Here is a 27,213-nt window from a genome sequence, read left to right on the forward strand (position 1 = left end):
TATATAACAGACATTTACATGATTAATATTTTATAAAAACCAGTTTAACAACAACAAAAAGTAACATTTTTGGTAGCCATCAAGTCTAGAATAAAGGAGCACCAACTGCCACACACACTTCACATATAAAAACAATCTCATTTCCTAAAAGTCCTGGTTAAAGTTATTGCAAAGTTCAAAAGATCAGTAAAAATTCATAAGCAAACACTAAATTAAAATGTACATAAACATCACACAGAGAAGGAACCCAAAGGAGAAAAAAATTCTTGCTTCCTGGTTTATACTTTGCTTAAATTTTATAGTTTAGAATTAGTGCTATCATTTTTCACTTGCTTCTTAGGACCCCCTTTCCTAGAAGGGCAACTTATCTTCAATGGACTGGGTTCAAGAAAGTTATTATGGACGGTGAATTTAAAGAATTATGAAAGAAAGAGTTGCCAAATCACAGGGAAGGTCAGAAAACAATGTCCCAAGATCAAGACTAGTATTTGAAATATATTACCTGTTCCAAGTTTTGAAGGCATTGCTGGCTCGTTTGAACAGATATCCTTCCATAACAATGCCATTTGCAGCATCTACATTATATTCTAACTTAGAGTCATCACTGGAGAAATCCTAAACGAAATAAAGGTTTGTATGATTTGATTAAGTCCCTTACACAACAAATTTATCATAGAGAAACAGCTCAAACCACAGAAAAGCTTTGTATTAAAACAGTTATATTAAGTTATATTAAGTCATAAGAAAAGGGGAGACCTAAATGTTAGGGGTGTATATATATATAAAGGTATTTCAATTCAATGGCCTGTCATGCAATAATTATTATAATGACAATATTAAAACACAGATGATTATATAGAATAATACTCTGAAAAACAATACAAATTATATACACAGTGATTAAAGGCACAAAATATTATGTATACAAACAGACAAAAGGAACAACTCAATATAATGCATGTTATGTTTAAAATGTTTTCATTTTATCCTAATATTGTACTGTGATGTGTGTGATATCAATTTAAAAAAAAGGAACATAGATATATTTAAACTGGGATTACTTAAATCAACCACTATTCTCTAAGTATATTACTATTATGGTAGTTTTTTAATCTGATAGGAGTACTAACTCCACTACTGGGGAGTTCAGAAATAGAATAAAGGCATATGTTCCTAAAATAAAATTTTGTTTTGCAAAGAACCACATTTTGAAGTGGGCATGCTGAGCTCACTTTTTTATAAGGCTTATGGAATGACTCATAATCTTCTATCATTCTAGACATTCTAGTCTTCACATGAATTCAATTCAAACTTTCAATTTTCCTCTAAGGATTCATGAAGTTTTGAAATCAGAAATCTTATATTTTAAATACTTCCTGATGGAGCACCTGGCTGGCTCAGTGGGTAGAGCATGCAACTCTTGACTCGGGGTAGTGAGTTCGAGTCCCACGTGGGATGTAAAGATCATTTAAAAATAAAAAATCTTGGGGCACCTGGGTGACTCGGTTAAGCGTCTGCCTTCAGCTCAGGTCATGATCCCAGGGTCCTGGGATGGAGCCTCACATTGGCCTCCCCACTCAGCAGGAAGTCTGCTTCTGCTTCTCCCTCTCCCTCTGGGCCTCCCCCACAACTCGTACTCTAATAAATAAATAAAATATTTTTTAAAAATTAAAATAAAAAATAAAATATTTCTTGATGAACTTACAAAGTAATTTGTACAAAAACTGCAAGACTGCTATTATCCCCAATTTTAAAACTCTAAAAATCAGTCTCAGAACTTTTAAAATTACTTCTGGACCAATAATCAAAGTTAGAATATTATCCTTTTAGGAAATAGCAAACTCTGTCTTGAGAAAGATTTTGGCAGAAGCTACAAGACCATCTGCCAAGAATGCTGGGATGTGAGGGTCCTCCCCTAGAGGGGAGGCAGAGTGAGAATCACCTAGGAACCTTCCAAATCTAAGCATCTACAAAGATGGAAAATGGAAACAGAATAAATTCAGAAAAACAAAATTAAAAACCTCTGCTGATATCTCTCAAAAATTTAACCATAAAAAATATGCTAATCCAAAATAATCAAATGAAACAGAATTTATAAATAAATTGCTACACTTTCTCCTGCTTTTTCTTTGGGAAAAAAAATCAGGAAAACTTTAATTCCCTCATTTAAAATTTATTTGAGGCTGTAATGTATTTAATTGTGCACACAGATGATTATGTCAGCAATTGACATAATTGAGTTTGGCAACATTCTAAAGGTTTCATTTATAACACTGGCAGTTTTTTAATGACCCTGATGCTACTTAAAACATTAAAATATCACCTCCTTGAAGTACAGTGCATTATAAGTATTTTTCTAATTTTCAACTATATTTCCTGAGATAGGTTGTCTTCAATTTATTTACTATTAATATCAATTAATATTGTATAATACTTAAAATGTGAGAGATTATATGATTTTATAATGAAAGTAATAGCATTGTATAAAATATATAATACTATAATTTAAATATATTGATGACCTGACAAATTAGGAAGAAATACTCAAAGGCAAAAGATTAAGTGAAAGTAGCAGGCTTGAAGAGGTAAGCAGATCAAGGAAGCCAGATTTCACCTTAAGGGCATTTGCCTCATCAGAATTTGAAGCTTTGGTGTGAGGCCCAGGGAAGAGAAGGCAAGACTAAGATTGACCAATAAAGAGAAGTTATTTCTGAAATTGCAACCAAGACAAGAAGGACCATTATCACTTCAAGATTATGTTAGAAGTCCTAGCCAAAAAAATAAAAAAGAAGTAGGGAAAAAATCTGAAAGGAAGAAACTATTATTATTAGCAGATGATATGACTTCGTACAAGAACATCCAAAAGAATCCAGAGATAAATTAGCATTAAAGAGAACTTAACAAGAAAACAGGTTTCAAAGTCAATAGAAAAATCAATTTTATTCTAATATGTAATAAGAGTAAACAGCGAGAAAAGAAAATTTTAAGACAACATTTACAATAATATTTGCAATATAAGTATCTAGGAATAAATTTAACAAAAGATGTAGAAGAAAATATCAAGCTTATAAAGGACATTAAAGAAAAATATTTCAAGCTCATAGATTAGAAGACATTATAAAATAAAAATATCAATCCTTCCCTATATTGATTCATAGATCCAATGAAATCAATCAAAATCCCAAAAGCTATTTTTATGCAACCTGAAAGTCTGTCCCTGAAATTTATATAAGAACACAAAATTTAGGCAATTCACTTTTGAAGCAGAGAACGTAAGAGACTTTGTTTTGTCAGATATCAAGATATACTATAAAGCTAAAATAATTAAAGCAGCATAGTATTGGCACAATTAAGACAAAAAGGCCAATGAAAAGAATTGAAAACCTGAAACAGACTTCACATGTATGCAAACACGATGTAAATCAGAAGATATAATAGAGTTGTAGGGAAAGAACACATTTTTTAGTTAACTGATTCTGAATCATCTACATACCAGTATAAGAATACAAGGAAATTGGATCTCTACCTCACACCATACACAATCACCCAATTACAGATGGATTTAAGGTCTAAACATAAAAGGCAAATCTATAAACACTTAGAAGATTATACAGGAGATATATCTTTATGATCCTGGGATAAGAAGGACTTACTAAACAAAACACAAAAAGTACCAAACATAAAAGACATTAAAAAAAAAAAAACTATGTGAAAATTAAAAACACATATATCCCCCCAAAAAGGCTTATATCCAGATGATATGAAGAATCTGATCAACAGTTAGGCAAACTGTTGGAAAAATGGAAGAAAAACTAACAGACATTTCACAAACAGGATATCCAAATGACCAATAGGCACAGGGGAAGGTACTTGAGTTCATTAGTAACTAAAGCATAAATTAAAACCACAACGAGATGTCAGTATCTACCCACCAAAATTAGCAAAAATTAAAAACTCTCACAATACCATGGGGTGGCAAGGAGCACTAAGAACTCACAGTGCTGCCTGTCAGGAATGGTAATATCATTTTGAAAAGTAATTTAGCATTTATCTATACCCTCTGAACCAGCAGTTTTACTCCTAGGTATAAATATGTCAGGAATATGTACACATATCCAAAAGGCATGTACATGAATGTGCATAGCATCATTGTTTCTTTAATTGATCAATTTCAATTCTTGAAAAATGTATGTATGTAAATAATTACATTAGGTACATTAGACATACTTTCCCTTAATTTTTACATGACTGAATCATTTTCTTTTCTTTTTTTTTTTTTTTTTTTTTTTACCTGTAATGCAGCCTTGTGTCAGCATTTAAGGGCAAAAAAAAAAAAGCAAAATAGCATTACTTTCTTTAAAGTACAGCAGTAATTGACTATTATTTAAAATCGAGTAAATTAATATTAGATTCAATAATCTACTACTTTTGGCCCTTCAGTACAACACTGAGCTGTGTATACAACAGGGAAAGATATTAAAAGATACATAATATTCATTAAATAATTCAATTTAAGCAAACAGTCACAAGTATCTACAATTATCATGATCTCTCATTTTAATTAGAAATGACTGGTCCCAATTTTCAACAATCTCTCCATGGTACTGTCATTAACACAAATTACCCAACCAAAAGTGAGTCTAACTTTAAACAAAACAAAACAGGAAGTTAGTCTTACCTAACTATAACTGGAAGTAACTAAGTTAAAGATGATCCAGTAGAAAATCCTTCCCTTTGTAAATAATGTTTCTCTTTGAATATTAATAACCCATCACCAATAAAATTTTCCTTACTTGTATTACTGACTTCACTTTAATTTTTTTCTACTTTTTTTTTAAGATTTTTATTTATTTATTTGACAGAGAGAGAGAAAGAGCACAAGCAGGGGAAGTGGCAGGCAGAGGGAGAGGGAGAAGCAGGCTCCCCAAAGAGCAGGGGGAGCCCGATGCGGGACTCAATCCCAGGACCCTGGGATCATGACCTGAGCCCAAGGCAGTCGCTTAACCAACTGAGCCACCCAGGCGCCCTCTACTGACATCTTTTATGTCAGATCTAGTTCACTGGTATTTTAAATTCTAAATAAACCATAACAAAAGTTGATCTGACTGGTCAATACCACAGGAACAGATTTCTTAAAGCAATGCTAGAAGGCATCCTTTTTTTTTTTAGGGGAACACATGAATAGGGTGCCCCACTACCACAAATTATGCAGTCAAGTTTCCCACATTTGGGGAAATTCCAAGGGTCGGCACATTTGGAGTAAATGGATAAGCCTGACCCTGGGAAAACCACTTTTGTGATCATGCTATCTCCCTTGGCAGGTAAGTACAGAAGGCATCTTGTCACATACTTATATTATTAGATTCAACCTCCAGTTCTCTCATTTTATTTCAGATTACCACACAAAAATATCACTATGTAAGACAAAATATTGTTAGGTTGATTTCCAAGTTAGTTGTATTCAAAGCTCTCCACACACAAAAATAAAAATGTGTCATATTTAAATTTCCATTTTAAAAATATATTTTTCAAATAGTTTAGCTAAGCTTAGGCAAATTAACAAGTAATGCACGTGAAATTCCAGTATCACATGAAAGAGGGCAAGGGCGGCCTCAGAGTAACTATAGCTGTTAAGTCCACAATACCAAACACACACATTGATGCAAAGATGTTCTCCACTACCCTCTCTGCCTACCCCCCACCCCACACGCTACCCCCTCTCACTCACACACTTTACAGGGATTGGTGATATCCTAAGTGAAACTGTAAATAGCAGTTTAAATTCTAAGGGCCATTTTTTAATTAGTTAAGATCCTATGAGATTGGGGTGCCTCGGTGGCTTAGCTGGTTAAGCATCTGCCTTCGGCTCAGATCATGATCTCGGAGTCCTGGGATGAAGCCCTGCTCAGCAGGGAGACAGCGTCTCCCTGTCCCTCTGTTCCTCCTCCCTGCTCGTGCTCTCTCTCTCTCAAAGAAAGAAAGAAAGAAAGAATTTAAAAAAAAAAGATCCTTTGAGTTTTTGCAAAGTGGTTCAAAAACATGGCTTTCAAATACTGCCTGACCATCTAAAAAATATTTTACTTTTCACAAAAAAAAAAGGAGGAATTTTCTACCCAATTCAATTACTACAGCAACTTAAAGGATTTGTTCGAACACAATGGTATCTTGCTGAAACCAATAATCAAACAATTGTATAAAATGGGAATTACTCTCCTATAACTTTTCTTATCAGGTACCTTTTGTTGAATGGTGGAATGTTTTTGCTCCATCTCTCTTTTCTCCTTTGCTGCATCCACAACCAGTCGATCCAGCTATAAAGGGGGAAAGGGAAAACATTAGGCAGACTTAAAAAAAGGTATGATCATTTTTTTAAAAACATACTCTCAATAAGTAAGCCAATTTAAGTTTACTTAAAAAGGCATTTTGGCTATAACTTTAAAATGGAAGTTCTCTCTAGTATCAAATCCTTTTTAAGAAGGTCTATAACTCCTCCAGGAAAAACATTTCTAAGAACAGTTTAGTACCAAGCAAACATGACAGGAGGCCTTGTCAAAGACACAATAGTGATAAAACAAACTCCCAGAATAAGGACGAGAACTCTAGCTTAAGTTGCCTGCTGACCCCTGCAATTCTAGTAGTCAGAATCAAAGACAGAAAGAAGATACCCTGGTGACTTTTTCCCCAAAAAGCAAAAAGTAGCAGCTACGCTAGTGTGGGGCCAGCTCTCATAAGTTCAACAGAACAGACACTTTCAATCACTCAAAATGCTTCATGTTTTCAAGTTGGCTTCTTAATGTTATAGTCAAATCTAAAAGGCAAAAAAAAAAAAAAAAGTCACCAGAGAAGAGAGAAAGCTAAATAATAAAAATTTTTTAAAAGGAATAAAATAGTAATCATTCATAAGGCCAGGGTATAAAATTGACATTGTTTAAGGTTCTGTTTTAAAAGCTCAAAAAACTTATGAAATCATAAATCTCATTTCTTTCTTGTTCCTTTCCATCAGAAAAGATGATTTTCCAGTATTATGACAAATGCCCTGGCTTCCTGAACTACTCTTTGCTAGAATAACAAACAATTGGGTTATAAATTATGTGAGTCTACTCTTCTAGACTGTGATGTATGCCATTTCATCTTTGAACCCCCACACCTCTTAACTGATTAATGTGGGATAAATAAAAAATAAAAATGTAAACATCAATAGGAATAAGGAGAAAGATAAAGTATAAATGAACAAATGTTTTCATTGCTATCCTTTACAAAACAAAATTTTAAAAAGCCTTCATAAAAAAACCATTTGGTGGGCGCCTGGGTGGCTCAGTTGGTTAAGCGACTGCCTTCGGCTCGGGTCATGATCCTGGAGTCCCGGGATCGAGTCCCATATCGGGCTCCTTGCTCGGCGGGGGGTCTGCTTCTCCCTCTGACCCTCCCCCCTCTCATGTGCTCTCTCTCTCTCATTCTCTCTCTCAAATAAATAAATAAAATCTTTAAAAAAAAAAAAAAAACATTTGGTCCTTTATTCACTATTACACATGATGTTTTTTTCCCTATCAGAGAATAATTTTGGCCACAGAATTTTTCTTTTTTTTTTTTTAATTTAAAAAAAATTTTTTCAGGGACGCCTAGGTGGCTCAGTCGGTTAAGCATCTGCCTTCAGCTCAGGTCCTGGGATCGAGTACCCCATCGGGCTCCCTGCTCAGCAGGAAGTCTGCTTCTCCCTCTCCTGCTCCCCCTGCTTGTGCTCTTTTTAAAAAAAAATTTTTAAGTTTTTATTTAAATCCCAGATAGTTAACACATAGTATAATATTAGTTTCAGATGTACAACTGGCCATAGAATCTTAATTACCACTGAATATTAATAAAGAACCAAAAGAAAACACACTGGAACAGAATTATCACTACTACAAATATTTGATTTAGATGGCAACTATACTACTACACTTGAGGATCTAATGCATACATGCATTAGTGACATGTAACATTGATTTAATGGGTAATGCTGGTACATGCTGCACTCGGAAAATGTCCTCAATATTTTCTTATACTGAATGAGTGAAATAACCATTACACCATGATTTTATATCCTTTAATTGAATGGCATATAAATTTTATCCATTCAGATTGAAGTGAGGTATAAGGCAGACCCTAAGATTCAACTAATATTTATGAACTTGTGTGCATGTACCTTCCACACTAGTACTGCAATGCAAGTGATGGTTTTCTGCCTGTCCCATTGGTAGTAAATTCCTCGGCTACATCCCACCTCACTGCTATTACAGCAGAAAGCGGGAAAATTCACCTCTCTCTGTTGGGGCAGAAGTATAAAGAAAAAAATGTCTCAACATGGTAGAGGGCTGGGGAAGGTACGAGTTGAGGAGATGTGAAGACTGACAGTCTTGTCTCCTACAAGCTGGGATGATATCAGGGAGAGAGAGTCTGGAGCACAGCAGAATGTGTCCCATGCTTCTATTAGTCCTGGACATGAGGAGTTTCACAGCCACCTATAACCAGTCAGGTGCCCCCAATCCTCTGTGTTTGGAATCCCCTCTACTCCTACCACATCAGACATCATCACTTCTCTTTCAGCTTTTCAACTTTTCCCATTTCCATCTGCTTGTATATTTGTGCAAATCCTACTACCTTAAAAAAACCTTCCTCCAACTCATATTCCTCTCCAGCCACCATCTTCCCCCTCTCTTTCCGTCATAACACAACTTCTGGAAAAATCTTCCCTCTTCTTCACTTGTCTATTTGGTATTCATCTACCCATTATAGTTTAGCTTCTGCCACTCAGACCCTCTACTCTCACAAAGGTAACATATAATCTTCTTGCTGCTAAACCCAATAGGTAGTTCTCAGTCCTGGGTTTACTGGGCCTTCTTTCCAATATTTGTACTGATAACTACCCTCTCCTTTTTGAGACATTCTTTCTTTGGCCTACACTAACACCATCTCCCAGTTTTCACCTCCTCTCTCATCTATGCTTTAATGGAGATCCTCATACTTAACCATTTCTTAAAAATATGTCATTCTTATGTTTCATTTTTTGAGGAACCTCCACGCTGTTTTCCAAAGTGGCTGTACCAACTTGCATTCCCACCAACAGTGTAAAAGAGTTCCCCTTTCTCCACAACCTCTCCAACATTCGTTGTTTCTTGCCTTGTCAGTTTTTGCCATTCTAACTGGTGTAAGGTGGTATCTGAATAGAGCTACCCTATGACCCAGCAATTGCATTCCTGGGTATTTACCCCAAAGACACAGATGTAGTGAAAAGAAGGGCTATATGCACCCCAATGTTCATAGCAGCAATGTCTGCAATAGCCAAACTGTGGAAAGAGCCGAGATGCCCTTCAATAGATGAATGGATAAAGAAGATGTGGTCCATATATACAATGGAATATTAGCCATCAGAAAGGACAAACACCCAACTTTTACATCAGCATGGATGGGACTGGAGGAGATTATGCTAAGTGAAATAAGTCAAGCAGAGAAAGCCAATTATCATATGGTTTCACTTATTTGTGTAACATAAGGAATAGCATGGAGGACATTAGGAGAAGGAAGGGAAAAATGAAGGTGGGGAAATCGGAGGGGGAGATGAACCATGAGAGACTATGGACTCTGAGAAACAAACTGAGGGTTTTAGAGGGGAGGAGGGTGGAGGGATGGGTTAGCCCAGTGATGGGAATTAAGGAGGGCACGTATTGCATGGAGCACTGGGTGCTATACGAAAACAATGAATCATGGAACACTACATCAAAAACTAATGATGTACTGTATGGTGACTAACATAACATAATAAAACAAAATTAAATTAAAAAAAAATATCATTCTTAGGGTCCTGTTTGAAGCCAGATTCTCTTTTTATTCTATACTAGTGGCCCTTGACCTTAATTTACAAAATCAAAATCTTTAAGCATACTGTTCCAGCGCTCACATTTTTCAAAAATAGCTTTCAAAACACAAAAATGATTTTGGGATCCCTATTAACTCTCCTTGGGTCAATTCACCCACTCTTGTGGTTACAATTAGCAATTATATGTTATTGACTCCTTTAATGTAGGTTTTTTGTTTTTGTTTTTGAGTTCCAGATACACTCACTTAGATGTCCGATCATCAAAATTTAACACATTTTTTTTAAAAGCTTTTATTTATTTGACAGAGAGAGAGATAGTGAGGGCAGAAACACAAGCAGGGGGAGTGGGAGAGGGAGAAGAAGGCTTCCCGCCAAGCAGGGAGCCCGATGTGGGGCGCGATCCCAGGACCCTGGGTTCACGACCTAAGCCGAAGGCAGATGCTTAACCGACTGAGTCACCCAGGCGCCCCAAAATTTAACACATTTAAACCTCAACTCATCATGTCCCTCTACCTTGAAATTGGCTATATTTTAAATATCCCTCAAGCTACTTGTTTCTATCCCTACTGCCATGTTCCTAGTTCCAGATCCAGTTATCTCATAACTGAATTATTGAAAGAATATCTGAACTGGCCACCTCCAACCAGGCTATATTTTCCATGAGCTTAGAGGCTTTTCAAGGACCTGAAAAATTATGTGAGAACTGAGAGGGGGAAACTGCAAAACCAAAGTTAATAAATGTCTAAAGTATACAATTATTGAAACTACTCAACTATAATCCAACTCATTTGTTTATAAATTATATTTAATGTAAGATGAGGGTGCAACATAATGCTTGACAGAATGTGGGGAGTGCCTAGAGCCTAGGAAGGTCTTGCCTTCCTCCCAAGTCTGGGTTACAGGTTCTATCTGTATGTTCCTATAACTCTTTGATCCTCTGCTATGTGGTAGAGACAGCCAGCTATTCCCCAATATCCATTCTCTCTTTCTTTCTTAACTCAAGAACCCCCAAATTCTAGTAGGTCACATGACTATCTGGCATTAAGTTTTTATCTCCCAGCTTTCCTGCAGCCTGTATGACATTGGGATGTACACAGAGGTGACTCTACAATTTCCAGGAGACATCCATAAAGAGAATGCATCTTTCTTTCTTCTTTCCTCTTTCCTGATAGCTAGAATGTGGGTATGGTAACTTCGAACCATGAGGTAGAATTAAAAAATATAAGCCTGCATCCCTGCATACCAGGCCTTTGACTTACATAGCGAAATAAAATTTCATCTTCTTGAAGCTACTATTTTAAGGTTTCTATCTATCCCGTGCAAATGAGCAAGTTCTCAATTTATATACCCAGACACGACACTGAGCCCAAAGAGTAACTGTCTGGTGACTTGTTAGTTTCCTCCAACAGATTAAATTCTATAGAGCCTGGGAACAGTATCTCTGCAACTCATGGCATAAGCCCTGCACACCATCCCAAGACACACACGTACACACATACGTGTATGCACCATATTTACTTTTGGTCAATGAATGCAATTCTTGTTACATTCTTACCTTTTTCCTCATTTCCCTAAACTCTATTTTGTATCCTTAATCCCCTGTCCTCAAAAGGTAATATGAACCTATACGGGGGGAAAAAAATCCCCTAAAAATTGATACTATTAAATCCAGAAAGCTCACCAATCAACAAAAAAGAATGTCCCAGAACAAATCTAATACAAAGTTCTGCTCAGTTATCAAAAATAATTTGAGGGGCGCCTGGGTGGCTCAGATGGTTAAGCGTCTGCCTTCGGCTCAGGTCATGATCCCAGGGTCCTGGGATCGAGTCCCGCATCGGGCTCCCTGCTCCTTGGGAGCCTGCTTCTCCCTCTGCCTCTCTCTCTCTCTCTCTCTCTCTCTGTCTCTCATGAATAAATAAATAAAATCTTTAAAAAAAAATAAAAAATAAAAAAATAATTTGAATATAATGAAATTTCTATATAATACTGTGATATATGTATAATTCACACATGTGCATATATGTATAAAATAAAAAAGTTCCCAAGACTTCCATAATCTTAAGATTCTAAAATTTTATTATTCAAAATATAAAAAGAGTATAACTCAAATGAAAAATCAGTAGGATTTTTCAATATCCAAATCTAAGAAATGAAAAAATAAATCCAGCTATGTATACTATAAAATAGACACTTTGTTTTTAAGTTTTCCTTTCAACATCCTCACATGCTGTCTATAACATATTTTTAACTTCAGTCTTCTTTTTGGTTACACATTTAATCCATACATAAATCTTCTGCAGCATCAAACTTCTTCATTAAATAAATGAAATGTCAAATTTCCCAATATGCTAATTTTTTCCCCGAAATGCTAAACTTCTTTAAAAGTACAGATACCAGAGCAAAGGCAACAAAAGCAAAAACAAACAAGTGGGACTACATCAAGCCAAAAAGCTCCTGCAAAATATTTGCAAATCATGTATCAGATATAAATGTCCAAGGTATATGAAGAAGTCATGCAACTCAATAGCAAAACAAACAAACAAACAAACAAACACTTTGTATTAAAAATGGGCAGAGGATCTGAAGAGACATTTCTCCAAAGAAGACAAATAGATGGCCAAAAGGTATATGAAAAGGTGCTCAACATCACTAATCATCAGGAAAATACAAATCAAAACCACAATGAGATATCACCTTACACCTGTCAAAATGGTGGTCATCAAAAAGACAAGAAATCACAAGTGTTGGTGAGGATGTGGAGAAAAGTGCACTAGTGGTGGGAATATAAACTGGTGCACCCACTATGGAAAACAGTATGGAGGCTCCTCAAAAATTTAAAAACAGAACTACCATATGTTCCAGCAATGCCCCTTCTACATATGTTCAATGTAAACAAAGATACTAATTTGAAAAAATATCTACATCACCAAGTTCACTGCAGCATTATTTATAATAGCCAAGATACAGAAACAACCTAAGTGTCTGTCAAAAGATGAATAGATATGAAAATGTGGTGTATATATATACATGGGACTATTAGTCAGCCATTTAAAAAAAAAAAAGGGAAATCTTGCCATTTGCAACATAGATGGACTGTGAAGGCATTACGTTAGGTGAAATAAATCAGGCAGAAAAAGGCAAATACCATAGGATTTCACTTATATGTGGAATCAAAACAAAACAAAACCAAACCAAACTCACAGATACAGAGAACAGACTGGAATTTGCCAGAGGTGGGGGATGAGTGGACAAAATGGGTGAAGGGGGTCACAGGTACAAATTTCCAGTTATAAAATAAATAAGACCTGGGAATGTAATGTACAGCATGGTGACTATAGTTAACACTACTGTATCATATATTTGAAAGCTACTAAACAGTAGATCTTAAAAGTTCTGAAGACAAGAAAAAAAATGTTTTAGTCTATGGAGTAATAGTTTACTAAACTTTTGAGGTGGTCATGTGACTATAAATATGTGTGTATTAATACACACATTTATCTCAATTATTTTATACACCTAAATTAATGCAATATTATATGTCAATCACATCTCAATGAAAAAAATACAGATATCAATGCATAACACAGAATCAAGCAATACAGTACAATATTACCTGTGCACCAAGATCCTTCATGTAGGGCCCAAGTTCACTAAATAGATCATACCCTTGATGGAAGAAGGCCAAATGGGCATACATAAAAGATAACATCTAATAAGAGAAAAAAAGTTTAGCATTTTAAAATCATTCTTAAATATCCTGAAATTTTTTAAAATCTTAATCTTATCTAATGTTTAAAAATTATTCCATAAGAGCCCAAAATATCAAATTTAAAATTAGCACTGAGTCATTTTTCTTAAAAGAGTATTTCAGAAATTTTTGTGAAGTGAGAATAAATTATGTTTAAAAGAAATCTCTAAGTGGTTTAAAATTTTAAAAACACCCCAAATTTTAGTTGTTTAACAGATTATTATATCCAGATAATCAAAATTCACATGGTAATAATTGAAAGAATCAAGTTTTCAATACCTTCACCATCTTCCCAGGTACATTGTAAAAACCATATTATATGCCTTTCAACCAAACTCACTGGCAAAACTTTAAATTGCAAATAAAACATTAGAAAATTAGAAGAGGAAATATGAAGCTCTCAAAATAAAACAATCACACTTTATAACTGACTAGGATCACTAAACACAGCCCAAAGTAGGGGAATGCTTATTTTCTTTCTCAAGATACTGAAATAAAATGAGTCAATAGACTTTGCCAAATATGGAGGTTTCTGTATATTCATTCCCAATATCCAAAAATGTTGCTAATAGGTTAAGATTTTTTCCAGGTTTTCCTACATTTTACCTATTCATGAGAGAAAAATCACCCTTGTTTTTATTTGTCATTTTTATTTGGGAAGAAATTTAATTCAATCATAATAGTGAAAGAATCCTCCAAACATCCATGTTTATTTTTAGCAAGACGAGACATCTGTTTATTTTCTGAAATTTAAAATAGGTCCTTAATATTCAAGAATGCTTCAAAAGAAGATTTTTTCAAGAGAAAAACCAATTAAAACACAAACACAAAAGGACAAAGCTCAATAAAAGATTATTCTGGAATTAGATTAACAGTAGTTATGCAACTTTATTAGTGTAAACAATTATATAAAAAAAAAGGGTGAAAGATTAACAGCTACAACTACATAAAAATGTAAAACATGCCTGCACATCAAAACATATAATAAACATATTAAAAGATAAATGATAAACTAGGAAAACACATATGACAAAGGGTTAATAGTCTTAAAATATAAAAGATGTTACAAATCAGTATGAAAAAGATGAACACTTAACAGAAAAACAGGGAACACAGAGGCCAAAAAATATACAGAAAAAATTTCACACTCATACATATTTAATACAAACTCATTTGTATTAAAGAAATGCAAAACTGAACAATGACATGACATTTTCTATCTACTAAATTATATGTAGAGTAGGAGAAATTAATACCCAGTGTTGGTAATATAGTTCACTTTCACATACTACTAGTGGCAATGATGTATAACTCTTAAAATTTACCATTATTTTTTAAAAGTTTTAATAAATGCTTAAACCCTTTGACTAAATAATCTCTTGTCTTAATCTATCCTAAGGAAATAATAATATTATTTATTAGAATGATCACTATAATGCTATTCTTTAAAGTCAAAAAACATGGAAATTACTTAAAAATCCATTAAAGGATAAAACTAATTTATGGCATAGTCAACTGACCTGCAAACTATATCTAGCCCTATCATCTATTTTTGGATGGCTTATGAGCTAACAGTGGTTTTTACATTTTTAAATGTTTGAAAGACAATGAAAAGAAGACATGAAATTCATGACATGGGAAAACTATATGAAATTCAAATTTCCATGTCCATAAGAAAAATTCTTATTAACACACAATCATGCTATTCATTTACATATTGTCTATAGTTGCTTTCTCATCACAACATCACAGTTAAGTAATTACAACACAGACCACAAGGCCCACAAAACCTAACATATTCACTACCTGGCCCTTCACAAAAAAAGGTTGCCTACCGCTAGTAGATTCACATGGTAGAATTCTGTATGGCCAGGAAAGCCATTGTTAAATAAAAAATATTTAATAACGTGATGATTTTGTAGTTACTATCAAAAGAACAAAGTTATAAAACATATGTAACAATGACTCCTATTTTGTTTAAAAAAATTAAATGCAATTTTAAAACACACATACACATTCATATACATACATGCCCACAGAAAGAGAGGAAAAAAGATGAAGATATATGCCAAGATATTAACAGTAGTTCTCCCTTGGTAGTAAGATTTGTAAGTGTTTTAATTTTTTCTTCATACATTTTACTTTCCAATTTTCTACAATTAACACATAATACTCTCAATCTGGAAAAGGAAGTAGAGGTAAAGAGCAAGTACAATGTACTTACCTGATAAGAATTAACATAAATATAGAATTTAGGGAAAAGCTAGGTGGGGACAAGAATCAAAAGCAATTTATGCATACCCTTTCAGGGAAAAAAACAAAATACTTCAGTGAACAGAGCGGAAAAATTATTTCTAAGGTTCTCAAAATGTGAAAGAGTGCAATGTCATACCACTACCATCCCATGTCCACTTCTTTGTTAGCTTTAAGATTTTAAAAAATGGTCAAATAAAAAAATGGGCATAGAGGCTCAGGGAAAAACATTATCCTCAAATTTCACCCCATTTATTTTCAAACGGCACTTTAAAGAACAAACCAAAAGGCTGATAAAATCATCAATAACCCGGGAGGAAAAATTCTCTAAATGATACCATTTATGCATGCCCTCAATCTCAAATATTTAAATGTCACTATTAAGGAGCTCACAGTGTGTTAATAGAGGAGATACACATAAATAACTATAACATGAAGGAGACAAAAAAGTGGTTAAGTGACACAGGAGAAGTATGAAAAGATCTGTAAGATTAATTCTGAATCTGGAATAAATATATTTACATATATATATACACACACATAAATATACACACATATGATGCTGCTTTAAACGCTTATATATGTACACTTAGATCATATTAAAATGTTGAAAACATCATTTCAATAAATATCTTACTGATTTTAGGATTTCTGATCTCCTTTTTGATTGAAGGACATTAATCTGAGGGAAAATACACTTGGTTAATTACCTATGCATTTATTTTAAAAACTAATCTACAATGCAATATTGTAAAATTTGCTTTTTCTGATAGTTTGATACTTTTTTAGAAAAGTAAACAAAATCAAAGTTCAAGTTTTTCACCCTTTGACCCACGTTTTGCAAAAACAGTTAAGACAAACACACCAATGAAACTCTCATCTATTTTCAACTCAAAGAAAAACTGGCCATGCATAAGTCATAAATACTGTAGTGATAAAACTATCACTTTGATAGGCATATCAATTTCTTAGAATTCCATCTTTTCCCCATCCTCCTTATCTAATTGCTCATCTAGACCCTTCAACATGTATCCTTAATGCAAATTCTCATCAATTTTTGCCACTACTACCAAACACCATCTTATCTTTCCTAGACTGTTGCAACAGCGTATGAACTAGTCTCTCTATACTCTTGACTCTCTACAATCCATTCTCCACACAGCAAACAGAGTGATCTTTTCAAAATATAAATAAGATTACACTATGTCCAACTCAAAACCTTCCAACTTCCTCCTGTAGCCTTCGTGGCCCCCTGTGATATCACCTTTCTAACCTAGTTTTCTATTACTCTCCCCTTTCTGTGCTCCAACCACAATCCAAAACTACTCCCACCTCAACACTTTCAAACTAGTTGTTCTGTCTTCATGTCATAACTGTCTGCCCAGATAGGCATAAGGCTACCTGTTCCAATCAGGTCCCAGCTAAAATACTATCTCCTCAAAAAGGTCTAAGTAGGCCCTATGTACTCTCTAGTACAACAACCCTATTTATTTCCTTGATAGCATTCATAACTACCTTATATTTTCTTATTTACTTATGTCTTTTCCCCGGTTAAAGTGTGAGCTCCGTAAGATCAAGGTCTTGCCTTATTCCCAGCTGCATTCCCCAAGTGGTACATAGTGAGGACTCAATAAATATTTGTTAACTAAATTAATAGACCTCAAATAATATTTTAATTAAACTAAACTTACTGAAAGATCAGTAAATTATGAAAGTTGCCTTTGTGGTATCTCTCCCAACTCTAGAAATTCTTAACAAATATTTTTTTTATCTATTACATATCAGCTTAATGAAATTAATGTTTATACAAAAAAAGAATCATTCACTTTTTGCTAATATTGTCAAAAGATTACAGAATATCTTCCTTTTTGATATGTTCTTCCCACTGAATATTCTGCCTGTTTTATAAGATAATTTTAAAGCACTGATCAGAAAACTAAAAACACACCAAGAAAAGTCCAAATAACTATACTTAAATGAGCACTAATTTCCTTTGTATGTCTGTTTCAAGGCCTATTCAGTTTTGTTTTGTTTTTTGTTTTTGTTTTTTTTTAAAAATTTTATTTATTTATTTGACAGAAAGAGAGAGAGCACAAGTAGGCAGAGAAGCAGGCAGAGGTAGAGGGAGAAGCAGGCTCCCCACAGAGCAGGGAGCCCGATGCGGGACTCGATCCCAGGACTCTGGGATCATGACCTGAGCCAAAGGCAGCCGCTTAACCAACTGAGCCACCCAGGCGTCCATGGCCTATTCAGTTTTGAGAACTAAAATATTAACTTTCAAATGCCCTAAGTAAAAGCAGAGGCTGCAAATAACCTATTATTCAGACTTTGAAAAATGCCAAAAGTGCTTCCATTTTATGTATTTTTTTATGTTGGGCAATGAAAAACAGCATGTACTTGGAAAAAAAAAGTAAATTCAAGTATTTACAGAAGCTAAAGCATGACAAACTTTATAAACTTGGATATTTGTTACTTACTACACCCTAAAATAGCCACTTTAGCCATATAATAAAATGACACAAGAGTTCTCATCAGAAAAATCAAATAAGGTAATAGTTACAGCGGACATGTGGATCCTAACTTAAAACTACTGGATGAGCACTAAATGAAATGGATAATTTATTTTCCAACCACTAGAGGAAAGAATATAACCTAGGAGTAAAAAAGAGATATAAATAATTATAATAAATGTGTTTAAGTGCTCTAACAGCAATGTGTATGACAATATTATGACAGCACAGAAGAAGCAGAGGCAAGGATGACTCACTTTGCCTGGAGAAACTTGTATAACTGACCCCAGAACAGAGAACAAAGTGGTAACAGGACAGGTAAACGCAATGCAAGAAGACCAATTTTTTTAGAACATCTTAATACTCTAGATAAGAAACAATAAAGACTGGTGTTAGGGCTGCAGCAAGGGTAAGAAAGAGCAGACTTAAGGGGTACACAGAACTTTTTTCTTTTTTTTTAAGAGTGAGTGTGCGCCAGCGGGGGGTAGGGGAGTGGGTCACAGAGGTAGAGGAAGAGAGAATCCCAAGCAAGCACCACACCCAGTGCGGGGTCTGACTCAGGGCTTGATCTCCACCCTGAGATCATGACCTCAGCCCAAATCAAGAGTCAGATGCTCAACCAACTGAGCCACCCAGGTGCCCCAATACACAGAACTTTTTTTTTTTTTTTAAGATTTTATTTATTTATTTGAGACAGAGAGAATGAGAGAGAGAGAGCATGAGAGGGGGGAGGGTCAGAGGGAGAAGCAGACTCCCCGCCGAGCAGGGAGCCCGATGTGGGACTCGATCCCGGGACTCCAGGATCCTGACCTGAGCCGAAGGCAGTCGCCTAACCGACTGAGCCACCCAGGCGCCCTACACAGAACTTTTTAAGGCAGTTTTGATTGTTAGATATAGCAGCTGAGAATGAGAATATCTGATATAATTCTCCATGTGACTTTCTAGGATTGAGTGAGAGGGTGTTGGCATTCAGTTAGGTAAGGGTAAAAAGAAGCCATTTGGAAGAAGACAGTTTTCAGTTGTGGATCAAAAAGAAAGAGGGATGTCTGAGAAAAATAGATTTTGTCATCTATACATGATGGTAATTCAAGCAAGAGGCATGAGACTTTCAGGGAAATCAAAAGGTCAGAAAAGAATAGGACCAAGAGGGAACCCTGAAAAAGAGGTTGAAAAGATGGACAAAGGAGAGAAGCCCAACATGGACACTGAAAAGAAATACAAGTTAATAGAAGTTAAAAAATAGAAGCTAAATAGAAGTTATTGCAATCTAAAAATGGTTTGCGATAAATCAAGACAAAAGTATATTTCAAGAAAGAGAGTGTGGTCCACCATTTCAGTGAAACACAATAGTCAAGTTGGTTAAGAAACTGTATCTAATGAGTAAGACCTTAGCATGAGCTATGTCAGTGGAATGGGATAGGAAGACAGTACTCATCCTACCGCAAAAAGTGGAGTAAATGGGAGAGAGCTAATGGGAGAAGGGAAATACAGAGCATTCCATTCTAGAAGATTATCGTTAATAAATGAAATGCACTTCATTGAGGTTTATCCGAGGCATGATTATTGCTAATTGAAAACTTTAACTTCCCACTTACTGAATAGAAACTTAAAAAAAACTTAGTCATTTTCTACTATTTTGCTAAGTTTTCTAAGTAGTTTTTAATCACTAATTTGTATATGGTTACGTATTTTTTTAAAGAAATAATCTGTGATTGCTAGTCAACAATCTCTGGAGACTCCACTGCTGTTTTGTAAAAGGAGATTCAGACAAACTAATTTCCTGAGCTTTAAAGCTTTCAACTCATGATATATAGGAACACATCAAGTACATGTGAAATAATGTACACTTTGCCTTCACTTTTCATGTCTCTCGAATCCCTTTGGAGACCTATCACATTCAAACTGATTTCAATTTTACATAGTACCAGAAGATCACCAGGCAACTCACCAAATACTGATCTCTAGTTTTAAAAAATAGCATGTAATGCAATTATGAGAACAACACTTCTAGAAATATTTTACATTTGTCAATATGGTATGCCTTAATACCTCTAAGAATCTACTCTAAAGAAAAAATCAGAAATGTGGCAAAAGATTTATATACAAAGATGTTATTATCATTTACAATTACTGAAAACTATATTTTCACTATTGCCAGTAAAAACTGGCAATATGTCTGATAAGCAGTATTAATTAAATTAACCTAGCAACTCCATAGAATAAAATAAAGCGATTAAAATGCTTTTTACAACATTTAAAAATGGGAGAAAGTATCATGTTAAGTGAAAAGGGGAAGAAATCAGAACCAAAGGTATACACATGTACACACACATATTTATGTGCATACACAGATATACAGACAAGTGAAAAGTCTTCACAAAAGATCATGGCTTAATTTTAGACTCAAAGAAACAGTATTAGTTCTTCTCAGTGTAATCACTCAAAAGTAATGACATGTTTAGTAAGCATTTTTTGAAAACATATTAATAAATATACCTGAAGTACATAGTCGAGGGCTATATGTCGAAAACATTTTCTTGTTGCTGTCAGAATGTTTGTGGCTTCTTCAACTTCATGCTGTTTGTTTCTTTGTACTTGAGCATTTTTTACTAATGCATTTTCTTTTTCTTCACTGACTTTTTCAAATTGCTTCTTGGCATCTTTGAATTTTCTAAGATCTCTAAAAAAATAAAAACAGGAAAACTTCCATAAATCCTACTGTGGGTGATCTACAAACCACACTTTAAGAAATATCACTCGTTTCTTGTTGAGGGAAATTCCTGGGCCAAAGGGCATGAATATATTCTTAAAACACATATACATACAATCTTTGGTAAAAGAACTGCACACCCGTAAAGGGTAATGGTTTCCATTTCAGTATTCTGAAACCCTCGATTCATTAATGATCTTAGATAAGTACTTTTTTCTACCAGAGAACCAGGCAAAATGACTTGAAGACAAATGATTTTAAAATAATAATAAAGTAGACCTGAGAAAGACTTTAAAGGCTTTGTAAGAAGCCATAAATTTTCATGCATACATTCTATAAGGACATTCTGAACGTTAGTCTCTTATTTGGAAAGAATCTGTGAGGTATCACTAGCAGGACAATAAATTCTAACCCACTAAACGGCACTGCACTATGTTCACGAGATGTGCTACTTCTATAATTTCTCCTGAATACTGTATCATAACCAACTTTATCTGTAATTTTATATATTCTCAGGCAGGAATTAAAAGGGAAAAACTGAATTATTAATGTGGGAAAGGAAAATGTTCCTACCTGGAAAGTTCAGATGTTTTTATTTCTAGTTCAACTTCATTTCACATATAAAATGGGATGAATGTGACACAAAAGGATCACATGTAGCAAAAAACATGCACTTTTATGATTTTATGATATAATATGCATTATATTCTCTTCAAAGAAAAAACCATATTGAGACTATGGAAAACTTAGTCTCCACTATAATAACTAATAGTATTTCAACCACTTTTGGGATCTGCTTTGATTTTGAAAGGTCATTAAATTATTTTATTTTTTAATCTATAACAATCCTAGTTATATATCCTGAATACAAATTTCATAGTATAAATGATTCACTGAAAGACATGAAGTCTGATTCCCTTATGGAATAATTCAAGAGGAAATGCAATATACACTTCACAAAGCAAAAAAACAAAAACTCCAATATTTTCAATAAATCACAGTCCATAAGAATTCCTCTCAAAAGATAACCAACTCCCAGATGTGATCATGAACTTGTTGCTTTTCTTTTCTCTTCACTGCAATTGACTTACTCTTTAACAAAGTTCTGAAGCTGTGCTTTAATTGATCTCTGAGTTTGGTCAAATAGGATCTAAAAGATAAAATGTAACATTAAACAATTAGAAAAGTAAATAAAAAATAATTTTCATGTAGGTTGATAAATAACACATCCTTCCACCAGTACTCCAATTCTAATAACACCTATATTTCTTATTGAAGACTACATAAAAAATAAGCATTTAAAAAAGAAACTGAAACTGATTTTCAAGCGAATTTCATCTAAAAAATAAAATTATTTCTAATTACAGGGAAGATCAAATTTGCATTACTATTTAAATAGAATGTTAAAACAATAAAGCAATTTATTTCCTTGATTTTAATTCAAGCTTTGAAAAACAACCTGAAAGAGTAACACAAATTCCACTTCATTTACTACAGGAATTTCTTACTTTCACGTATCAAAACATTTGAAGTAAAAACACCTCCAAAACTGCCTTATATCTTAGTTAGAGGTTACTCATTTGGGAAGACCTAGGGATTTAAATGTTTTACGCTCTTAATTTGAGTAAACATTATATAGTCCTTTAGGTTCAATGACTGCTAAGATTAGAAACAAGAATAAAATTTTATTCCTGGTGACAATATTTTGCCCCACTTAAATAATGCCACATATTAAACTTTAGTAGCTCTATGTGTGGGAAATTTCACTGGGCTTGTCATGGAAATTCTGAGTATTTTAATAATTTACAGATACTCTACATTCAGAGATGAAGAGGCACAAAAATCAACATTCTAAACAAAACAAAAAAAAAAATCCTGTACCCTTCTCATTAAAAACAGTACCAATTTCACTCTCTCTGAAATCTTGCTACTAGCAAAGTCTCATGTTCTTGCCTAAATACTAAACACCAACACCACACACCCACACAACACACACCACACCTGAATTGAGTACTACAAGATTTAAAAATATGACAGTTTACATCCAGAGAGAAAATATTGTTTTCTGTAGTATGTTAAACCCAAAGTAGTAAATCCAAATTAAGCAGAAGAGAGGAAATAATAAAGATGATCGGAAGTCAGCTAAACAGAAAACAGAATATTAGTAACCAAAACTCAACAAAAACATAAGCCAGTTCTTTCAGAAGATCTATAAAGTTGATAAACCTCCTGCCAAAGAAAAAATTTTAAAACACGAACTCAGGGGCAACTAGGTGGCTCAGTCAGTTAAGCATCCAACTCTTGATTTTGGCCTAGGTCAAGGTCTCAGGGTTGTGAGATCAAGCCTCACATTGGGCTCCACGCTGGGTTTGGAGCCTGCTTGAGATTCTCTCTCTCCCTCTCCCTCTGTCCCTACCCTCAGCTCTAAAAAAAAAAAAAACTTCAAATACCAAGAAGGAGAGAGATGACAACACCACAGATTCTACAAATATTAAAAAGAATAACCAGGGGAACTGGGGAATAATTTTATGCCTATAAATTTAACAGACAAGATGGGTTAATTCTTTGAAAGACAAAAACTACCAAAGCTCACTCAATAAGAAATCAATAACCTAAACAGAATTAAAGAAATAGAATCTATTAAAAACCTCCCATATCCTATAAAGTTTAAAGCTATACTTACATAAAACTTAGCAATCCCACTCGAGGTACTTGCCCAAGAAAAAAGAAAACTTAGACTTACACCAAAATCTGTATGCAAACATTTATAGCAATTCCGTTCCTAAATGCCAAAAACTGGAAACAATCCAAACGTCCTTGAAGAAATAAACTATGGTACATCCATGCAATGGAATATTACTCAGCAATAAAAAGGAACAACTATTAATACATACAACAACATAGATGAATCTCAATGGATTTAGCTAAGTAAAATAAGTCATATTCAAAAGGCTACAAACTATATGATTCCATTTATATGACATTCAGGAAAAGATAAAACTATAGGGATGAAGAATAAATCAGAAATTTCTAGTGGTCAGGGGTAGAAGGTACTAACAACGGAGTAAAACAAGGGTATTTTAAGGGTTATCGGGAACTGTCATGCATCTAGATTGTGGTATGGAGATCCAACTATATGTGTCTGTCAAAATTCATAAAGCTAATTAACAGTATTTATCACAGAATTAGAACAAATAATCCTAAAATTCGTATGGAACTACAAAGGCCACAAAGATTCAAAGCAATCTTGCAAAAAAACAAAACTGGAGGCATCACAATCCCAGATTTCAAACTCTACTGCAAAGCTATAGTAATCAAACAGTATGGTACTAGCACAAAAACATACACAGAGAACAATGGAACAGAATAAAGAGCCCAGAAACAAACTCATATTCAACTAATCTACAATAATGGAGGCAAGAATATACAGCAGAGAAAACACAGTCTCTTCAATACATCCTGTTGGGAAAATTGGACTGATACACGCAAAAGAATGAAACTGGACCATTTTCTTATATCATACACAAAAATAAACTCAAAATAGATTAAAAACCTACATGTGACATCCAAAACCATAAATATCCTAAAAAGAATACATAGGCAGTAAACTCTTGGACGTTGGCCTTAGTATTTTTCTGAATCTATCTCCCCAGGCAAGGGAAATAAAGGAAAAATAAACAATTGTGACTACATCAAATTTGAAAGTTTTGCACGGTGAAGGAAACCATAAATAAAATGAAAAGGTAACATACTGAATGGGAGAAGATATTTGCAAATGATATATCTGATAAGAGGTTAATACCTAAAATACATTAAGAATTCATACACAGGGCACCTGGGTGGCTTAGATGGTTAAGCGTCTGCCTTTGGCTCAGGTCATAATCTCGGGGTTCTGGGATCAAGCCCTGCATCAGGCTCCTCAGTCAGTGGGGAGTCTGCTTCTCCCTTTCTCTCTCCCTCTGTGACCTCTCTTGCTCTTGCTCTCACTCTCTCTCAAATAAATAAATAAAATCTTTAAAAAAGAACTCATACACAAAACAAACAATCTGGTTTAAAAATTGGCAGAGGACTTGCGTAGACATTTTTTCAAAGAAAATATACAGATGGCCAACAAACACATGAAAAGATGCTCAACAACACTCATCATCAGGGAAATGCAAATCAAAACCATAATGAGCTGGGGCGCCTGGGTGGCTCAGTCCTTAAGCGTCTGCCTTCAGCTCAGGTCATGATCCCAGGGTCCTGGGATTGTGCCCCGCATCGGGCTCCCTGCTCAGTGGGGAGTCTGCTTCTCCCTCTCCCTCTCCCCCTGCTTGTGTTCCCTCTCTTGCTGTGTCTCTCTCTGTCAAATAAATAAATAAAAATCTTTAAAAGAAAAAAAAAAAACCATAATGAGCTATCACCTCACCCAAGTCAGAATGGCTAGTATCAAAAAGACAAGAACAAGTGTTAGTGAGGATATAGAAACAAGGGAACCCTCAATATCCCTCATGAACATGGATGCACAAATTCTTAATACATAACAATGATATGTAATAACAACATATAAAAAGGACAATATATCATAACTAATTAGGACTTATTCTGGGATTGCAAGATTGATTTAACATTCAAAAATCAACGACTATAATTTACCATGTTAACAAACTAAAACAGAAAAACTATACAAAAAAGCATTTGACCAAATCCAACATCCATTCCTGATAAAAATTCTCAGGAACCCAGGAATAGAAGGGGACTTCCTCAAACTAATAAAAGGCACATATGAAAAACCTACAGCTAACATATTCAGTGGTGAAAGCCTTCTTTTCTTTTTTTTTTTTTTTGTGGTGAAAGGCTTAATGGCAATGATCAAGAACAAGGCAAGACTGTCTGCTCTCATCACTTCTATTCAACACTGTACTATAAATCCTAGCAAGGCAATCAAGCAAGAAAAATGAAAAAAGGGGAAAATATTAGAAAGGAAGAATATAAAACTATCTTTATCCATAGGTGATATGATTGGCTATATAGATAATACTATGGAATTTACAGAAAAGTCTACTAGAACTAATAAGTGTACTTAGCAGGGCCACAGGAACAAAGTCAATACACATAATTCAATGCTATTTCTATATACCAGCAACAACTAATTAGAAACCGAACTTTATAGTAGCATCAAAAAATAGGAAATGCTGGGGCGCCTGGATGGCTCAGCGGTTAAGCATCTGCCTTGGGCTCATGAGGGTCATGATCCCAGGATCCTGGGATCAAGCCCCACATCAGGCTCCTTGGTCAGCAGAAAGCCTGCTGCTTCTCCCTCTCCCTCTGCTGCTCCCCTTGCTTGTACTCTCGTCTGTCTCTCTGTCAAATAAATAAATAAAATCTTAAAAAAAAAAATAGGAAATGCTTAGGGACACAGTTGACAAAAGATATGTAAGACTTGTACAGTGAAGACTACAAAACATTACCAAGAGAAATTAAAGAAAACTTAAATAAATGGAGAGATACACTGTGTTCATGGATTCGAAGACTCAATATTAGTATGATGTCAATTCTCACCAAATTGATCTATACCTTCAGTGCAATCCCACTCTAAATCCCAGTAAGATTTTCTGTAGAAGCTGGAAATCTGATTCAAAAATTTATGTGAAAATGTAAAAGACCTAGAATAGCCAAGCCAATTTTGAAAAAAAGGAACAAAGCTGGAATAGCTACACTACCTGACTTCAAGGCTTACTATGAAAGCTGCAGTAATCAAGGCTATTGTGCTATTAGAATAAAGATAAGCAAAAAGATCAGCAAAAAGATCAGTGAAACCAAAAAGATCAGTGAAACCAAAATAGGGCCCAAAAATGACCCACACATTTTTTTAGACAGTGTGGCGCTGGTGGTATACTGGTGAGCATAGCCGCCTTCCAAAAGTTGCCAAAATGGGAAAAAGAAATTTTTTGAGCAAATGGTATTAGAACAAACAACTGAAGAGCCATATGCTGAAAAAAAATAAACCTTGACCCTTACCATGCAAACATACAGAAAATTTAACTCAGAATGGATCACAAATCTAAACACAGAATAAACTGGCAAACCTTTCTTGGTAAAACACAAAAAGAAAACTATAAAAGAAAACAATCAATAAACTGACAATCAAAATTAAAAA

At 34.5% G+C, this 27,213-nt stretch overlaps 1 protein-coding gene and 1 non-coding gene across 4 annotated transcripts in view; both read right to left on the reverse strand.

Annotated features, from left to right (window-relative positions):
• The window catches only part of ACAP2 (ArfGAP with coiled-coil, ankyrin repeat and PH domains 2), a 127,771-nt gene that overhangs the window by 38,489 nt on the left and 62,069 nt on the right, over positions 1–27,213 (reverse strand). For all 3 annotated transcript variants that reach the window (XM_034999861.1, XM_034999860.1, XM_034999858.1), the window contains 6 exons: positions 22,166–22,224; positions 20,861–21,044; positions 16,492–16,536; positions 13,467–13,562; positions 6,237–6,311; positions 503–615 (listed from right to left, as the gene is read on the reverse strand). In XM_034999861.1, the coding sequence (XP_034855752.1) occupies positions 503–615; positions 6,237–6,311; positions 13,467–13,562; positions 16,492–16,536; positions 20,861–21,044; positions 22,166–22,224 (572 nt within the window). The remainder of the gene's footprint in view (positions 1–502; positions 616–6,236; positions 6,312–13,466; positions 13,563–16,491; positions 16,537–20,860; positions 21,045–22,165; positions 22,225–27,213) is intronic.
• On the reverse strand, positions 5,167–5,329 carry LOC118007219. The gene has a single exon (XR_004678341.1). It is a non-coding gene; the product is annotated as a U1 spliceosomal RNA (small nuclear RNA).

The sequence above is a fragment of the Mirounga leonina genome, unplaced genomic scaffold (assembly GCF_011800145.1).
Source record: "Mirounga leonina isolate KUSES-001 unplaced genomic scaffold, KU_Mleo_1.0 Mir_115, whole genome shotgun sequence".
Taxonomy (NCBI): Eukaryota; Metazoa; Chordata; class Mammalia; order Carnivora; family Phocidae; genus Mirounga; species Mirounga leonina.